Raw genomic sequence first — 17,256 nt, 5'->3', positions numbered from 1 at the left:
CTCTGCCTCCCGGGTTCAAGCAATTCTCCTGCCTCGGCCTCCTGAGTAGCTGGGATTACAGGCGTGCACCACCACGCCTGGCTAATTTTTTTGTATTTTTAATAGAGACGGGATTTCATCGTGTTGGCCAGGCTGGTCTCAAACTCCCGACCTCAAGTGATTCACCCGCCCCAGCCTCCCAAAGTACTGGGATTATAGGTGTGAGCCACTGAGCTCAGCCTTATTTTTTTTTCTAGGCATATACCATTTATGATATTACTCCTAAATTTACTCTCATTCTGACCTTCAATGATTATTCTGTTGCATTGATTCCATCTTCATTTGTTGTATATCCTTCTTCACAATCAGCCATCCTATATTTAACTGTAACTTCAGTGCATATAAAGAATGATTGAGTGGTGGCTCACGCCCGTAATCCCAGCACTTTGGGAGGCCGAGGTGGGCGGATCATGAGGTCTGGAGATCCAGACCATCCTGGATAACACGGTGAAACCCCATCTCTACTAAAAATACAAAAAATTAGCTGGGTGTGGTGGCGGGCGCCTGCATTCCCAGCTACTTGGGAGGCTGAGGCGGGAGAATGGCATGAACCCAGGAGACAGCGCTTGCAATGAGCCGAGATCATGCCACTGCACTCCAGCCTGGGTGACAGAGCGAGACTCCATCTCAAAAAAAAAAAAAGAATGATTGAGATAAATCGTGTTCTTACCAGTGATAGCAAAGATTAAATAAATGTGACGATAGTGCTAAGATAGCGTATGATTAGATATCATTTTTGATTGATTATAAGATAACAATACAGTATTTTAAGGATTAAAGGATTTTAAATGGAATTCTAATGTCATTTGTATCAAACTTATTATTCAGATTATAGTAAAAACACCAACTAATGGGAATAGATTCATATGTGAATTTAAACAAATAAGAGTATAAACTAGCATAAAGTTGAATATAGCATGAAAAAGTGATCATTGGTTGCTATCTTCGTATTTCTTACAAAACAACTAAGAGGACATTTATTTTAAGGTCATAGTTTTAAGTTTCAGATGATAAAACTAACTGAAAGGTATTGAAGTTTGCTAATGGAATTTTGTTCTTGGTAGGCTCACAATTCATATGGATGAAGAACTGCGTGCTCTGGCTTTCAATACTCTGCAGGCACTAATGCTTGATTTTCCAGATTGGCGGGAGGATGTTCTTTCAGGATTTGTTTATTTTATTGTTCGTGAAGTGACTGATGTCCATCCCACGCTTCTTGATAATGCCGTAAAGATGTTGGTACAATTAATAAATCAGTGGAAACAAGCAGCCCAAATGCATAATAAAAACCAGGACACTCAGGTACCAGATTCTTTTCTATTGTCCTTTTGTATGTGGTCAGTGCTAAATGACCAATAATGGTTTTAATACAGATTTACGTTATCAAACACTAAAAGTATTATTAGTTCTATTCACTCTCAATGTGTTCCTAATCCCTTAAACTGAACTTTCCCATAGTTCCTGTGGTGAATATATAGTGTTTATGTGTCTAACTTTTCTAATCATCTTTTTTGGGTTTTTAATGAGCATAGAAATTAGAGATAATTCCAGCTGACTTTTAGGTTGTTTCCAATATATTTAAGGCCAATACAATAAATTTTTGGTAGTCTTCCATTTGGGTTATTTGATTGTTTTATCCATGTCACCAGTCCCTGTTTCACATAGACAGTAACTGTGCTCCTTAACCGTAAAGATGCTCAAATCATTGATTTATGATAATGTATAAATCATAGAACCTTGAAATTTTAGACCCGAGCCATTGAAGCCAACCTAGCTTCTCAACCTTTAATGAGCATACAAATCAACAGGGCCCTAAGAAAGAGTTTCAAGAGTTTCTTAGAAGCTCTCAGGTATTGCCAGGCTGCTGGTCCACACTCTGAGTGTGAAAGATACACTACAGTCCCCTCATTTTCCACATAGAAATTAGATGAAGAGCAATTGTCAGTTCCAAGGTTACAAAATAGTCAGAGAATGATAGAAGTTAGGTACAGAATTCATATTTAGACTGCCAGTGAAATGTTTTCACTGTGCACACTATTCCATTTTTATAAAATACATGCTATTTAAATTGCTTGAGCTGAGGCAGACCTATAGTCATAATCACTATGATTTGCTTTATTTTTTATTGTTTTTCGGGAATGTCTGTACATACATTTTTTTATTTTATTTTTAACTTCTGTTTTTCAAGCATGGTGTAGCTAATGGAGCTTCTCATCCCCCTCCTCTGGAAAGGAGCCCATATTCCAACGTATTCCATGTGGTTGAAGGCTTTGCGCTTGTCATTCTCTGTAGCAGTCGACCTGCCACTAGGAGGCTAGCCGTCAGTGTCCTTAGAGAAATACGGGCTTTATTTGCACTTTTGGAAATACCTAAGGTAAGATTTAGGTATTTCATTCGGTTATCTAATGAAAGTACTTAAAAACCATCTCTTTGTCCATCCTTATCCCATGTAGGTAGGTTACTACCATGGGTCTAAACTAACCTACCGTTCTCAATTGGGAGGCCGAGTCGGGCGGATCACAAGATCAGGAGATCGAGACCATCCTGGCTAACACGGTGAAACCCCGTCTCTACTAAAAATATTAAAAAAAAATTAGCCGGGCGTGGTGGTGGGCGCCTGTAGTCCCAGCTACTCGGGAGGCTGAGGAGAATGGCGTGAACCAGGGAGGCGGAGTTTGCAGTGAGCCAAGATGGCGCCACTGCACTCCAGCCTGGGTGACAGAGCGAGACTCCGTCTCAAAAAAAAAAAAAATAGTGCTGAAGTGAATTTTTAGTGTTTACTTGGGTTTGGCTACTTTGCTTAAACATTCCTAATTTTTTTAGACATATGATGTCTTTTTTACAGGGTGATGATGAATTAGCCATAGATGTGATGGACAGGCTAAGCCCATCCATTCTTGAGAGCTTCATACATCTCACTGGGGCTGATCAGGTAACTACAGTGACTTCATTCTACCCAATCTTGTTTTGAGACTTAAGACAGACACATATGTATACATGTACATGTGCATACATAAAATAACTTCCTTAACAAATGTAATGTGTTAGAAAGTATTTTTGAAAACTAGAAAATGCTTAAGAGTAGTACTTAAAAAGTGACATTCATTTATACTTGGTTAAGTACTCTTCTACATAGAAATAAAAATAGTTTAATGTTTGTAAAATTCTAATCCTTCCAATCTAAGAAGTTTCTGTTAAATTGAATCTTTATGCTACCGTTTGCTGTTTATTATGGCATATAATATTCATGAGATAGAAATACTTGTTAAAATGCTATGGGAAAAAAATAGTGATACTCAAAGCAAAAACTTACACCCTGCTTTTTTGGCGACTGTTTTTTGTGTATCATATAAGTTTAAGTATAGTGGATTAAGTACATAGTGTTTTATACCATGTCATATGTAATTTGACTCATTAAAATGGAGAGAAACACTTTGTCCACAAACACATTACTAACAAAGTTTATGCAAACTTTCTTGCTTGGTCTTGGTGGGGTAAAAGGTCATATATTAAGATTCCAAAGTTGATGTAAGAATAGCTATGAAATCTTACTATTTAAAAATATTTCCTCCTATTTTAGAATACATGGACAAGAGGTTAATGCATAACATTAAGAGCTTGCCGCATAACACCTGATTCTTATAATTCATGAGTTATATGTAGCCAAGGGAGGTAATAAGATTTTATAAGCCTAAGAGATTATTAGAAATCTGTACAATTCCCCCCCTCCATGATGCTACCATGATGCTAAACTTCTTAAAAAACTAATTTTTAATTTTTATTTATTTTTAAATAGACACAATTGTACATATTTATAGGGTGCAATTTGATGTTTCGATACATGTCTATATTGTATAATGACCCAATCAGGATAGTTAGTGTATCCATCATCTCATGTGTTTATTATTTATTTGTGATAAGAACTTTCAAAAGCCTCTCTTCTAGTTACTTTATGAAAGGATCTATACAATTCAAAACATTTTGTTTTAGATATTAACCATAAATTACAAATTATTCCAAAAAGAGAGTAACAGATGACTTGTTTCTGGTGCCTAAAGCAGTGCTTAATATACTTTTCTTTGAACATAAATGTTTATCTCTTCAGTATAAGAGTTCAAATATTGAACAAGTAGTTAAGAATATATACCTCTGGAGAAGAGCTCATTTATGAGTCTGTTCCACACATACATAGATAGAGGTCAACATGAAAGTTAATGGTTCACTCTTTAGTTCTCTAGCAGCTTTTGGTATACCATGAAATTTGGATATTTATTCAAGAATTACTTAAATAGTGGTCCTGAACTTCTTTGGTTTATAGTCCTCTTGAGAATAATGAAAACAGTGGAATCCCTCTCCAAAAAAAAGACATGTATGCACATACAGAAACTTTACATGCAGTTTCAGGAATTCTCTACTCCCTTCAACCTACCATGGACTTTATATTATCTTGTTTTAGAAACTACTAATACACCACTTTCAGTTTAAAGCAATTTATATGGTAAAATTTCAAAGTTATTGAAATGTCTAATAATCAATTTTTTCCTCTCCATATAGACTACTTTGCTCTATTGCCCTAGCTCGATAGATTTACAAACATTAGCAGAATGGAACTCTTCTCCTATTAGCCACCAGTTTGATGTGATTAGTCCATCACACATATGGATATTTGCACATGTGACCCAAGGCCAAGACCCATGGATTATAAGTCTCTCCAGTTTTTTAAAGCAAGAAAATCTTCCTAAACACTGCTCTACAGCTGTGAGCTATGCTTGGATGTTTGCATACACAAGACTTCAGTTGTTGTCCCCTCAGGTCGATATAAAGTAAGTTATTTTCCTAGTGTAAATTTAAAAATGTATAGCCTGTCAGCTTTCATATGTATTTATTTGAAAAATTCAAAAGTATTACAGATTGGAAGGCCCATAAATAATATGTGATACTGCATTGATGTCTTAAGGAGGGAGAAGAATGTTGTCAAGGACATAGTCTCATAACTTCTTCATCCTTTTCATGTAATACAGTCTCACCAAATTTTAATTATTAATTTACTTAATAACACTGTACTTGGTACATAGTTGTGTCCATCGAATCTGTGTTAAGGGAAAAAATTAGGAAAGAATCTAAGGATGAGTATGGATGTAGGTACAGAAGTTTGTAGATAAAGGGTGAGAAGCAGAGCGAAACTTAGCTCAGTGGCCTTACTTTTCCCGATGACAGTATAAGGAAGGCCACCTTCTGGTGGGGAGTGGTAATAACACACTGAGTAGGAGATTTGAGGATGTTGGTAAAGATTTGGAGTAACTGATGATGAAATGGAGAGTTGACCAAGGTCATTATAAATTTCAGTTAGTTGTTTTTTTGTTTGTTTTTGTTTTTTGTTTTTTGTTTTTTTTTTTTTGCTCTTAAATACAGAGGAGAATTTTTGAATCTGGGTTTGGGTTCCTGATTTCTCCTTACAGAGTACACCATTGATCACATTGAATGGAATGAGTCCTCTCAGCATATAACTTGCCCATGCAAACCCAGCATCTGGATTGACCTATCACTTGAGGCCTACATTAAAGGCTCTTCAAACCTGACTTCCCTCTGTACCTTTTTTCTTACTTTCTATCAATACTTTCAATGTTGGAACCAAATTATCCCCTCAGAGTTCATTAAGTGTGGTTGGTAGTTTCCATTTTGTGAGCTTTTCTTCACATGAGCGTAGGATATCTTTTTTTTTTTTTAATTTTTGCATATCCATATCTAATATAGTTCAAATTCAATCTTATTTTTGAAAATCTCTTAAACTTCCTACCCAGAGTAGTCCTTCTTACTTTTGGATTTGAATATATATATATATTTGGTATTTCTACATATACATGCTAATTGTATATATATGTTCTCAGGTATTGAGTATTGGATTTCTTTTTTGTTTTGTGTTGTGTTTTTTGTTGTTTTTTTTTTTTAAAGAGGCAGGGTCTCACTCTGTCACTTAGGCTGGAATGCAGAGGTGTAATCATAGCTCATTGCAATCTCGAACTTCTGGGCTCAAGCAGTCCTCCCACTTCAGCCTCCTAAAGTGCTGGGATTATAGCTGTGAGCAGCCACACCTGGTCTGGATGTTACTTTTTAAATAAAGATTGACATTTGCCACCTTGCATACCATTTATGACCTTAAGTAGCCTTCCCTAATTACCATATTTTAAATTATAATCCCATATCCTACCAGCATTCTTTATCTCCCCTTTCTGCTCTATTTTTCTTCATCAAACTTAGCACCATCTGACATTGTTTTATTTATTTCTTTATTGTATGTCTCCCATGGCCTGCGTGAGGGCAGTGATTTTTTTGACAGTTTTTTTAACTGATATGTTACCAGTGCTTAGATCATTTTCTAACATACTAGGACATTGTTCTATGATACTCTTGCTGAATTAACGAAGTGGTGTGTTTGTATTACTTACCTTAACATATTACAAAACTTGTTGAAGGCAAGGATTATATATTTGTATTTTTCCTCTTTCATTTTGCTCTCAGTTCTCAATTCTAACATAATTTTGATATTTGGAAAGATTTATGGAATTGTTTCAAAATATTTTATTGATGTAATCTTTCAAGACAGAAATTTGGCAGAAGCCTTGAAAATATGTATCTTCTTTGACTCTGATTTCATTTTCAAGAATTACCTAAGAAAATAATTAACCATATATTCAAATGTATAGTATTGTGTATAACAGGGAAAAACTGCTATTAGCCAAAATGTCAAACAACAAAACTTTGGTTATATAAAATATGATACTTTATATTGATATAGCATACAGTTAATCAAAATAATGTCACAGAAGTATATTAATTTACATAGAGAGGTGAAAAATACATAAGTCTAAAAAGTAGATACAAAATAAACATTTAATGTGTATAAATTAAAAGAGATGTATTCATGCACTTATGATTCATGTATATGAATTAAAGATATATAGAATATGCAGTGTTTATTTTCATGTGGGATTAAAGGTGATTTTGATTTTATTTTCTTTCTACATTGAGTATGGATAGTAAGTTATAAAATATGGCCCAATAAAATATTAACTTTTATCACAGGAATAATAATGTTAAAATGATCTGGTAACATATTTTAATTTTTAATCCAGTACTTTATTCATTGATATCAGTCCACAAAAACAGTACCAGTAATAAAAACCTTATGCTAACCATCTCTCTAATTAGCATTAGGCCAGGCACGGTGGCTCACCCCTGTAATCCCAGCACTTTGGAAGCCGAGGCAGGTAGATCATCTGAGCTCAGGAGTTAGAGACCATCCTGGGCAACATGGCGAAACCTCATCTCTACCAAAAATACAAAACATTTGCTGGGCGTGATGGCACACACCTGTAGTCCTAGCTACTCTGGAGGCTGAGGTGGGAGGATCACTTGAGCCTGAGAGGTGGGGAGGTTGCAGTGAGCCAAGATTGTGCCACTTGCACTCCGGCCTGGGTGACAGAGTGACACTCTGTCTCAAAAAAAAGAAGAAAGAAATTTAGCATTAGTTAAAATAAACTTTTAAAAACATGTTGTGTTATTCATATCTGCCTATTTTTCTTTTTTTTCCTTAGTAGCCCCATCAATGCTAAGAAAGTAAATACCACCACAAGCAGTGACTCATACATTGGCCTGTGGAGAAACTATCTGATCCTTTGCTGCAGTGCAGCAACATCGTCATCTTCCACATCTGCAGGTTCTGTGAGATGTTCTCCTCCTGAGACGCTGGCGTCTACCCCAGATAGCGGCTATAGCATTGATTCTAAAGTAAGTTTCTCAGATCCACTGTTGGATGTATGAAATCTGAATGGCCCCATAAAAATAAGATTTTAAAATTTCTTTTTATGGACAATAAAGTAACTCAGTTGAAAGTGTATTACTTACTTGCAAAAAGGAAAATACCTCAAGAAAGCCCATCATTGTTTTTATGGATTCCTAGTTGGAATCAATAATACGTACATAGTTTTCCATTGGAAAGAAAGACCCGTGCTCATTCAGTTTATCATGCTCAATATTTTTAAAGAAATTGTCATACCTGTTTTCCCATATTCCAGTTTTTATAGTTCTCACACTTCACAGAACCCAAAAGGAATCATTTAAATAATTAAACGCCTTTCTAGAATTTCCCTAAATCATGTAGTGATCTAAAGGGTACTTGATAAGAACAGTGGTTTAGTTTTCATGAAAATGACAAAACTTAAGACCAGCGTGTCTGACTTTAACACTGATGACTATTTTAGAAGTCATTTTGTTTTCTTCATGTTCATGGACCAAAAGGTACAGAGTATCTGATGAAGGGAGTCAGCCTATTATATGATCGTAAGTGTCTGTAAGAAATTAGGAGCCCCAAGTTCTGTTAATGAACTTGCATTAAGCCATTGGACAAGTTATTTAACCTTTTAAGTTATGTACACCAGAGGTGAAATTTGAGGTATCATTCATAGTAAAGTTTCACCTGTCCTTTATCCTTGACCTAAGACTACTGAAATCTCAGATTATCTAATTGGACATAGTATCATTAGTGGCTGTTATAAATACAATATTTTTTTTTTTCCAGATTATTGGCATCCCATCCCCTTCATCCTTGTTTAAGCACATAGTTCCAATGATGCGCTCTGAGAGCATGGAAATCACAGAATCCCTTGTTCTAGGTCTTGGCAGGACCAACCCAGGAGCTTTTAGGTAACTATGTTCATACATTTTTTTCTATGTCCTAAAAGAATAAATGTGCTACTTAGAAGGTGTGGTAGGGTCCTTAGAAGGTGTGGTAGGGTCAAGCAGAGTGCTTATTGGGATGGTCACATACCAGGCCTGCCTTCACCAATTAACTAGCCATGTAACATTTAACATGGATTAACATTAAAATCCAAACATTAACATTTATTGGAAGTTTTATTTCCTCATTTTGATTGAGCAGATTAAAACTTACCTATATGTTCTAGAAATAATGAAATGCCATATAAATATTTAATATTTTCCTACTATATTTATTTATGTAGTCATTCTTTTAATGTGTAATCTTGGTCTAGTAGTTAAAACGCCAGTTTTCCCGCTTCTTATCCAAGAGAATTAGAGTATCTTTCAAAAAGTATTTACATAGATGTTTGATATCATTCGTGATGTTTTTTATATTAATGAAGCAAATTCTTCAGTTTTGCCTGAAGTTCTGCCTTGTTGTCTCCTGGGCACATAATTTATTCTTTTGAGAATTTCCTCAATTAATATGAGAATGGTATCTGATGTTTTGTCTCCAAGATAACCTGTACAACCAGGGAATAGGTTAATACTCTGGTTTCGCTTCAGATTGTATAAATCTTTTGCCTTTTGCTAAAGATTTCCATAGAGAGGAACATTTAAATAAAAATAAGTAAAAAAAGAATAGTTTAATAAATTGTAATATATCTATAGGTATGGGATAGCATTTCTTATAAATGAAGTTTTGGAAAAAGATTTTATGACAGATAAAGACACTGTTCTGCTAATTGAAAAAAATAGGATGTAAAAGTGATCTCAACTTAAAATAATTAAATTCTCATAATTAGAAACAATTCAGAGGCACTTTTAAATGTCAGCAGTTTTCGATACATGATTAAATTGTGGATGATTTTTTTCTTCTTGTGTTTTTTCAGATTTTCCCAGTCTTAAAATAGGCACATTTTCAATTTAAAATCAAAATATAAATAAAGAGAAATTTATAATTTTTACAAAGTTCATACCCTTTGACCCATTAATTTAATTTGTAAAATTAATCATATGGGGATAGAAATGGAAACAGTGAAAAATGTACAAAGTTGTTCACAGAGGCAATATTTTTAGTAAGAGAAAATTAGATAAAATAAAATGATGCTTTAATAAATGAAAATGTCTAGGAAAATTATGGTACCCCACCCTGTGTTCGAATATCATGAATTAATTATTGGCATATAAAATTAACTATGTTAGTGTAAGAAAAGAAAAATAGGCCGGGCGCGGTGACTCACACCTGTAATCCCAGCACTTTGGGAGGCTGAGGCAGGCAAATTGCCTGAGGTCGGGAGTTTGAGACCAGCCTGACCAACGTGGAGAAACCCCGTTTCTACTAAAAATACAAAAAATTAGCCAGGCATAGTGGTGCATGCCTGTAATCCCAACTACTCAGGAGGCTGAGGCAGGAGAATCACTTGAATCCGGGAGGCGTAAGTTGCAGTGAGCCAAGATCACACCATTGCACTCCAGCCTGGGCAACAAGAGCGAAACTCCATTTCAAAAAATAAAAAAGGATACCATTTTATATAAAACAGTTTCAACTAAGTAAAACATATGTGGATTGCAAACTGATTGAATAAAAATATTGGTAGTATTCCCTCTATTAATTAAAATAAGGGGCCTATACCATTTTTTTTCTGGTTTCCAAATAGTCTATAATATAATGTGTTATTTTACAAACCAAATAAAACAATAGACATTGTGTTTAAAACAGTAGGATTCGAATTAACACTTGTCAGTTTGCATCATGTTTTTACATATTTACATGTGTCAGATTATATCTGTGTAGCTATTAATAGAATATGTACCATTTTTCTTCCAGGGAACTAATAGAGGAATTACATCCCATAATTAAAGAAGCACTCGAAAGAAGGCCAGAGGTGAGCTGTGTTCTGCAGCCTTGTATTAGTGAACATTCATTTTTCTGCCATATTTACATGTTATATCAAAAGTTAGAAATTACGAAGACTGTCTAGTGTATTCTTCTTTTTAAGATGCAGACACTTCCCCTCCCCCCAGAAGATCTTATGCAGAAACCCATTATGTAAAACGGATGAAAAATTGCTTTAACTTAAGTGAGGGCAGAAAATAGGGTCTAGATTGGAGTTGGCAAACTTTTTCTGCAAAGAACCAGATGGTAAATATTTTCGGCTTTACAGGCCATACTGTCTCTACTCAGCGCTGCCTTTGTAGCATGAAAGTGTTCGTAGACTGCATAAAAAAAGGAGTGTGGCTGTTTGCCAGTAAAACAGTAAAAAATTTGCAGTGACAGGTAGCAGTGGGCCAGATTTGGCCCATGGGCTGTAGTTTCACAAGACTGAGCCTAGATTCCCAAATCTATAGGTTCTGAGCAACTTTCAGAAACTATAGGTCCAGTGGGACAGATGGTTATGAAAACCTTAATTCTAACAATTTATTACGCACTCAAATAAAATCATAGAGAAGGGATTCTAAGAACTACAGAGAAGAAAGCCTGGGACTCTGGTTGCAGGGTAAGGAAGGCATTATAGATGAAGTGCTGATATTTGAGATGATTTTGAAGCACATTCCCCAGTGGACAAACAAGGGAAAAGTATTCTAGGCAAAGAACAGCATTTGCAAACTTTACAAAGAATTTTGAAATTGCAAGTTTTTCTGTATAATTATATTATGGGGGAAGTGATTGAATATTAGGCTGGATAGCAAGATGAGAAATATCTCATGAAAAACTACTAGCTTTAGCTTTAACCAGTAGACCAGTAGTTCCTATGCCTGTGGCATCTGAGAATTACCTGGGGAGCTTGCTAAAAATTTTAGACTCCTGAGCCTATTGAATGAGAATCCCTGGAATAGGGTCCAGAAGTCTGTTTTGTAAAGCATCTTAGATGAGTCTGCTGTAGAACATTGTTTGGGAATCAGTGCTGTTAATGTTGGGGATGCCCTGAGGAATTTAAGCAGGAGAGGGAGATGGTGATAATCCCTGCAGTTTAGGGACTTTGAAACATCATCTGCAATTCCTCACTCTCCTTTAATTCAGCACTGTAGGGTCATGATAGTATTCCTATTTTGTCATTGATTTGATTTTTGTTTCAGAATGATCAGTTTGGTTACAGTGCTGGATGACTTGTTAGAGAAATGTGAGATTGAAACAAAATGAAATAGCAGTATTTATTCTTCTGAATTTCAGAAGGAATGCTATTAAACACATGCAGTGATGTGCCTTGAATGTGAGTTATAGTTGAAGAGCTTTAGACTCACACTGTTTCTGTGAAGACAAAATGAAAACAGGCCAACCAAACTGCAAAAACCAGTTGCAGAAATCTTCAAAGACTGATAAGAAATCATCCTGTTTCAAATGAATTGCTGTCAACTTTAGAAAGAGCCGAGAGAAAAGTAAATGTAATTGATTAGTCATTAGTAAATTATCATGCACCTGGAAGGCAGAAAAATTGGGTCATGGACAAGAAAGTGAAAGACTAGTAAATATGGTTTTAATTTCTCTGTAATATGAAAATTACATCACAAATGAAATAATGAGCTATAGTAGAAGGTGATATAGGTGATCGATATCTCTTACATGACTTTCTGCTAGAAGCAGAATCAAGTTGAAATGTTACAGCTATTATTCTAGGCATTATTCTAGTTCTTTGGACCTAGTAATACAAACATATTTATTCATATCATAATGAGTAAAGGAGTTTTTCTTGTATTTGTTTATATTTTTTGTGCCAAACTTAATTGTTGTGTAGAAAACTGTGGCATGAGCAAAATCTTAAGTCCTTTTTAGGATTGTTTTCCCTATACTTCTGTCATATTTTTGGGAGGGTATTAGGGATTCCTTATTATTCCATGATAACAGTTTACTAATTGCTTCAATTCCAAAACTGTCTGATTAGCAAATAACCTAAAAATGTAGTATTTACTTCCCCTGACACACAGAGGTTGTCACCATGTAAGATGTCATGTGACCTTATTTGACTCATTCATTTCAAACTGTTCACCCATACCTCTTTGAGGCAGTAGCTACCAGAGTACCCACAGTCTACGTTGTACAAGCAAAATAACTTCAATGAGCCCAGAACCTCTCTCTGAGACAGTCACATTATTCTTTCCAAGTTACACCAGCAGGATTTTAATTAATATGTTTGTATCTTTGGAATAGAATATGAAACGGCGCAGGCGTCGAGACATTTTACGAGTACAACTGGTACGAATATTTGAACTGCTGGCAGATGCTGGTGTCATTAGTCACAGGTCAGTATTGGATTCAGATTGTTAAAACTTTGGAATGATCCTAGAGAACGTAATCTCTTTTCACTCATGAAATGTATAAAAACAGAAAAGCACCATTGCAACAAGAAAACCTGTATGTATCACTATGAAAATTATTTAACAAATAAATATGCATTCGATACACTGACCGGTAGCTAAAAATGTATTGAAAAATCTACCACCAGAATTGGATTGCTTCTGGCAAAAAATGGATATAATGTTCCTATGATTTTGATATTTGTTGGAACCTAGTTATCTTGGCAAGTGGACAGTGGTAGCTTTTTCTTCACAGATTTTCCTGTTTCTTACCTCATTTTAAAGATGTTTTTCTTCTGAGCTTGAAAAAATAATTGTTCACAGGCTAAACATTGTAAGGCTTACAAATTTATTCAAATGAACTTGTTATCTATCCTGCCAGGGAAAATTATGAAATCTACAAATATAATTCATAACTGTTTTCCACCATTCACAGATAAAACCATGAAACCTGGAGATATTGCCACAGTAAAGGCATCTTCACACTAAGCCCAGCCCCTTGAGGAAAATTCCATCAGCTGAATGTTGAAAAATAACTATTTCCTTAGGGGGATAATGGTGTTACCTGACCATTGAAGGAGAAAAATAATAGGTCTGACCATATCCAAAAAGGTCACTGAAAAGATATCTTAAGGAAAAAAAAAAAAAATGGACCAGGTGCAGTGGCTCACACCTGTAATTCCAGCATTTTGGGAGGCTGAGATGGGTGGAACACTTGAGCCCAGGGGTTGGAGACCAGCCTAGGCAACATAGCAACATGGCAAAATCCCATCTCTAAAAACGCAAACAATCAGCCAGGAATAGTGGCAGACACCAATAGTTCCAGATACCTGGAAGACTGAGGTGGAAGGATCACCTGAGCCCAGGACATTGAGGTTGCAGTGAGCCTTGACCATGCCACTGCACTGCAGCCTGGGAAAAGAGCGAGACTCTGTCTTGAAACAAAAAGGAAAAAAAGAAGTATTAATAATCCATCAAGTGTAGTAACTATGATAACTGCACAGCATTATTCCTTTAGCAGTTCCCGATTATTTATTTTACCTAACACCTTTCATATGTAGCATTGAATGCTTTTGACAAATACTTTCAAAATAGATTTTTAATCAGAGTATTTAAACCATTGATTTACTTTTCTTTCTTAATAAAAAGCAAATAAAAAAAAGAAATATTGGCCGATGCAGTGGCTCACACCTGTAATCCCAGCACTTTGGGAGGCCGAGGAGGGCGGATCACCTGAGGTCAGGAGTTCAAGACTATCCTGGCCAACATGGCGAAACCCCGTCTCTACCAAAAACACAAAAATTAGCTGGGCTTGGTGATGCGTGCCTGTAGTCTCAGCTACTCGGGAGGCTGAGGCAGGAGAATCGCTCAAACCCAGGAGGTGGAGGTTGCTGTGAGCTAAGATAGTGCCGTTGCACTCCAGCCTGGATGAGAAGAGCGAAACTCCATCTCAAAAAAAAAAAATAAAGAAAGAAATACTATTCTCTTTTCTTTCCTCCACAAAAAATAAGAGTTAAAGTTAGGAAAAGTAAAATTGAAACTTGCGGGCTTGATGCAAAAAATTAACACCTGATACACATCTGAATCTTTTTTGGTTGCTTTAATTGTAGCATTAGTAGAAGAATCTTTGAATGGTTCTATTTTGGGGACTGCAAAATGTTGCTCTATTTAAAATTACCAAAAACTATATGACTATTAAGCAATAATGATTTTTGAACCCAGTTGTGTATTTTGTTTTCAAGTATTTTTAAAAGAGTTATTAATAGAAAGCTGTTGCTATTCTGGATTTTTAAATTTCCATGGCTAAGGAAAAAAATGAATTCTGAATGCCAAGAAGACAGGGAGCTTTGTTTTGTTCACCTAGTGGATTTCATGTGCCTGACACATAGGAGATAATGAATATTTGTTAGATTAATGAAGATTTTATTCTGTTACAGGTTGTAGTCCACTAAATCAGTTTCCTATCCACTATTAGGTCATGATCCAGAGCTTGAAAAACACTCATTTAAGGAATAAAGGAAAAAATCTGAAAAACACTTATTTAAGGAATAAAGGTCATACATTGATTCATTCAATACATATTTATTTGTTGTAGACTGATCTGGTTAATATACTGTAGTATCATTGCAACTCCTAACTCTTGTTTTCATGGGTTTAGGGTATTTATTCCGAAGTTACTTATAACTAGTTAAAAAAAAAATTACCTTTAAAATAATATATATTAGAAGTACTTTTCAAACATAATAAGAAAAAGCTGACCTAAATAAATGCATATGTAATAGCTAATCATTTATATAGCAGTTATTGTTTACTAGGCCTTTTCGTATATAGCAGTTCATTTACATCCTTACTAAAACACTCTGAGGTAGATACTGGATATATGCTTAATGATTGGTGAAACAAGACAGGAATCCAGGACTTCTGACCCTAACCAAATACTCCCCTATCAGTCAGTCAGTGGTTTCCAGGTGCAGACATAGATCCCTTACCTCAAAGAAAACCTCATTGCAGATACATCTTTCTTCCTTGAGACAGGCTCTTGCTCTGTCACCAAGAGGGGAATGCAGTGACTAGATCACAGGTCTCCCAGGCTCAAACAATCCTCCCACTTTAGCCTCCCGAGTAGCTGGGACTACAGGCGTGCACCACCATGCCTGGCAAATTTTTGTATTTTTTGTAGAGACGGGGTTTCACCATGTTGCACAGTCTGGTGTCAATCTCTTGGACTCAGTGATCCACCCACCTTGGCTTCCCAAAGTGCTGGCATTACAGGTGTGAGCCACCGCGCCCAGCGCATTGCAGATATTCTTAAAGGCAATTTCATAGGTATAGAAAGAGGTTTTGAAACCCAGTATTCTACCCTATTCTTACAAGAATTCTCTTAGATTTTTGCATCCCTGATAATACTTATCCCAGAATCTTACTAAGTGACTAATAGATATTTGATTATGCTAAAGGCACAATATGAATAGACATGGCGGCTATGAATAAATAGAACTAGTCTTTCCTCTTTCTACTTTTCTAAACTGATCCTCCCCTTTTCGTATGCCTCCTGTCTCTTTATTTAGAAATCTGTGTGTTTCACAGAGAGGAAACAACATTTAGCACTGAGTTGATTTAAGTTAGATATGGAGTTGAATAATATAAATTGCAGTAGTAGTTCCTAGATTAAGAAGCACCATCTATTTTCATATAAAGTAAGCAAAATCCTATTCATTTAATTTGCATATGTTAAGTTGCATGCTGCCATGAGCATGCAAAATTAACATGTATTATTCTGATTTTGAGTATTAAGAATTTTTTATTTAACTTATAAAGTCCCATTTGCTTCATCTTTTGTTTTCTTCAATATTTTCAGTGCAAGTGGTGGCCTTGATAATGAAACACATTTTCTCAACAACACTTTATTGGAGTATGTAGATTTAACTAGACAACTCCTGGAAGCAGAAAATGAAAAAGACTCTGACACACTGAAGGATATACGATGCCATTTTAGTGCCTTAGTGGCGAATATTATTCAGAATGTTCCAGGTATTATTTTCAGTTTCTTAAAGCATTATTGAGTATTAAGGAACCGTCATATTTTTTCTTTCCTTGAGGTTTAATAATCTAAGTTGATAAAGTAACGTATGAACATACTGGAAAAATATGTCAGCATAACCTGGATGACTGGAGTTTGTTTTCCCTTTGAATTATTGTCACTGATTAGAAATAAAAAAGCAACCCAGCATAAAATTTCAATAATAATCAGGATACTGACAAAAAAACCTGGAGAAATCAATAGAATAAGCTCTTTAGATAGCCTTGTTTTAGATGCAATAAGCAGAGTGCAGTGTTTCATGATAATTGAGAATAAAATTAAGAAGATACTTTTGAATAATGGGAAAAGAGTATAGGCCGTAAATACAAAATGTAACAAGGATACCGTGTTACTGATTTACCAGATATGTTCCAATTATTGAGTAGGTTCTATATTGACAGATACTGGTTTAGATACTAGGAAGATTAATATACACAATTACATTTTTAAAAGTTAAATTATTTACAACTGTAAGAAGTAATGTGACTAGCCTTTGGCATACAGTATAAATGTTTCTTTTTCTCTTTGAAAAATTAAAGTCACATTGTTACTTTGAATAGTATATACAGACAGTGGATGCCTAA

At 35.3% G+C, this 17,256-nt stretch overlaps 1 protein-coding gene and 1 pseudogene across 18 annotated transcripts in view; both read left to right on the top strand.

Annotated features, from left to right (window-relative positions):
• The window catches only part of FRYL (FRY like transcription coactivator), a 276,985-nt gene that overhangs the window by 190,698 nt on the left and 69,031 nt on the right, over window positions 1–17,256 (top strand). For all 18 annotated transcript variants that reach the window (XM_063723410.1, XM_054553891.2, XM_063723409.1 and 15 more), the window contains 9 exons: window positions 1,104–1,341; window positions 2,228–2,413; window positions 2,885–2,971; window positions 4,594–4,862; window positions 7,635–7,827; window positions 8,618–8,742; window positions 10,628–10,685; window positions 12,947–13,038; window positions 16,451–16,623. In XM_063723410.1, coding sequence (XP_063579480.1) covers window positions 1,104–1,341; window positions 2,228–2,413; window positions 2,885–2,971; window positions 4,594–4,862; window positions 7,635–7,827; window positions 8,618–8,742; window positions 10,628–10,685; window positions 12,947–13,038; window positions 16,451–16,623 — 1,421 coding nt within the window. The remainder of the gene's footprint in view (window positions 1–1,103; window positions 1,342–2,227; window positions 2,414–2,884; window positions 2,972–4,593; window positions 4,863–7,634; window positions 7,828–8,617; window positions 8,743–10,627; window positions 10,686–12,946; window positions 13,039–16,450; window positions 16,624–17,256) is intronic.
• On the top strand, window positions 9,344–9,442 carry LOC112133341 (U5 spliceosomal RNA; annotated as a pseudogene).

Source organism: Pongo abelii, chromosome 3 (genome assembly GCF_028885655.2).
Source record: "Pongo abelii isolate AG06213 chromosome 3, NHGRI_mPonAbe1-v2.0_pri, whole genome shotgun sequence".
NCBI classification, from domain to species: Eukaryota; Metazoa; Chordata; class Mammalia; order Primates; family Hominidae; genus Pongo; species Pongo abelii.
This window is presented reverse-complemented; position numbering and strand designations above follow the sequence as displayed.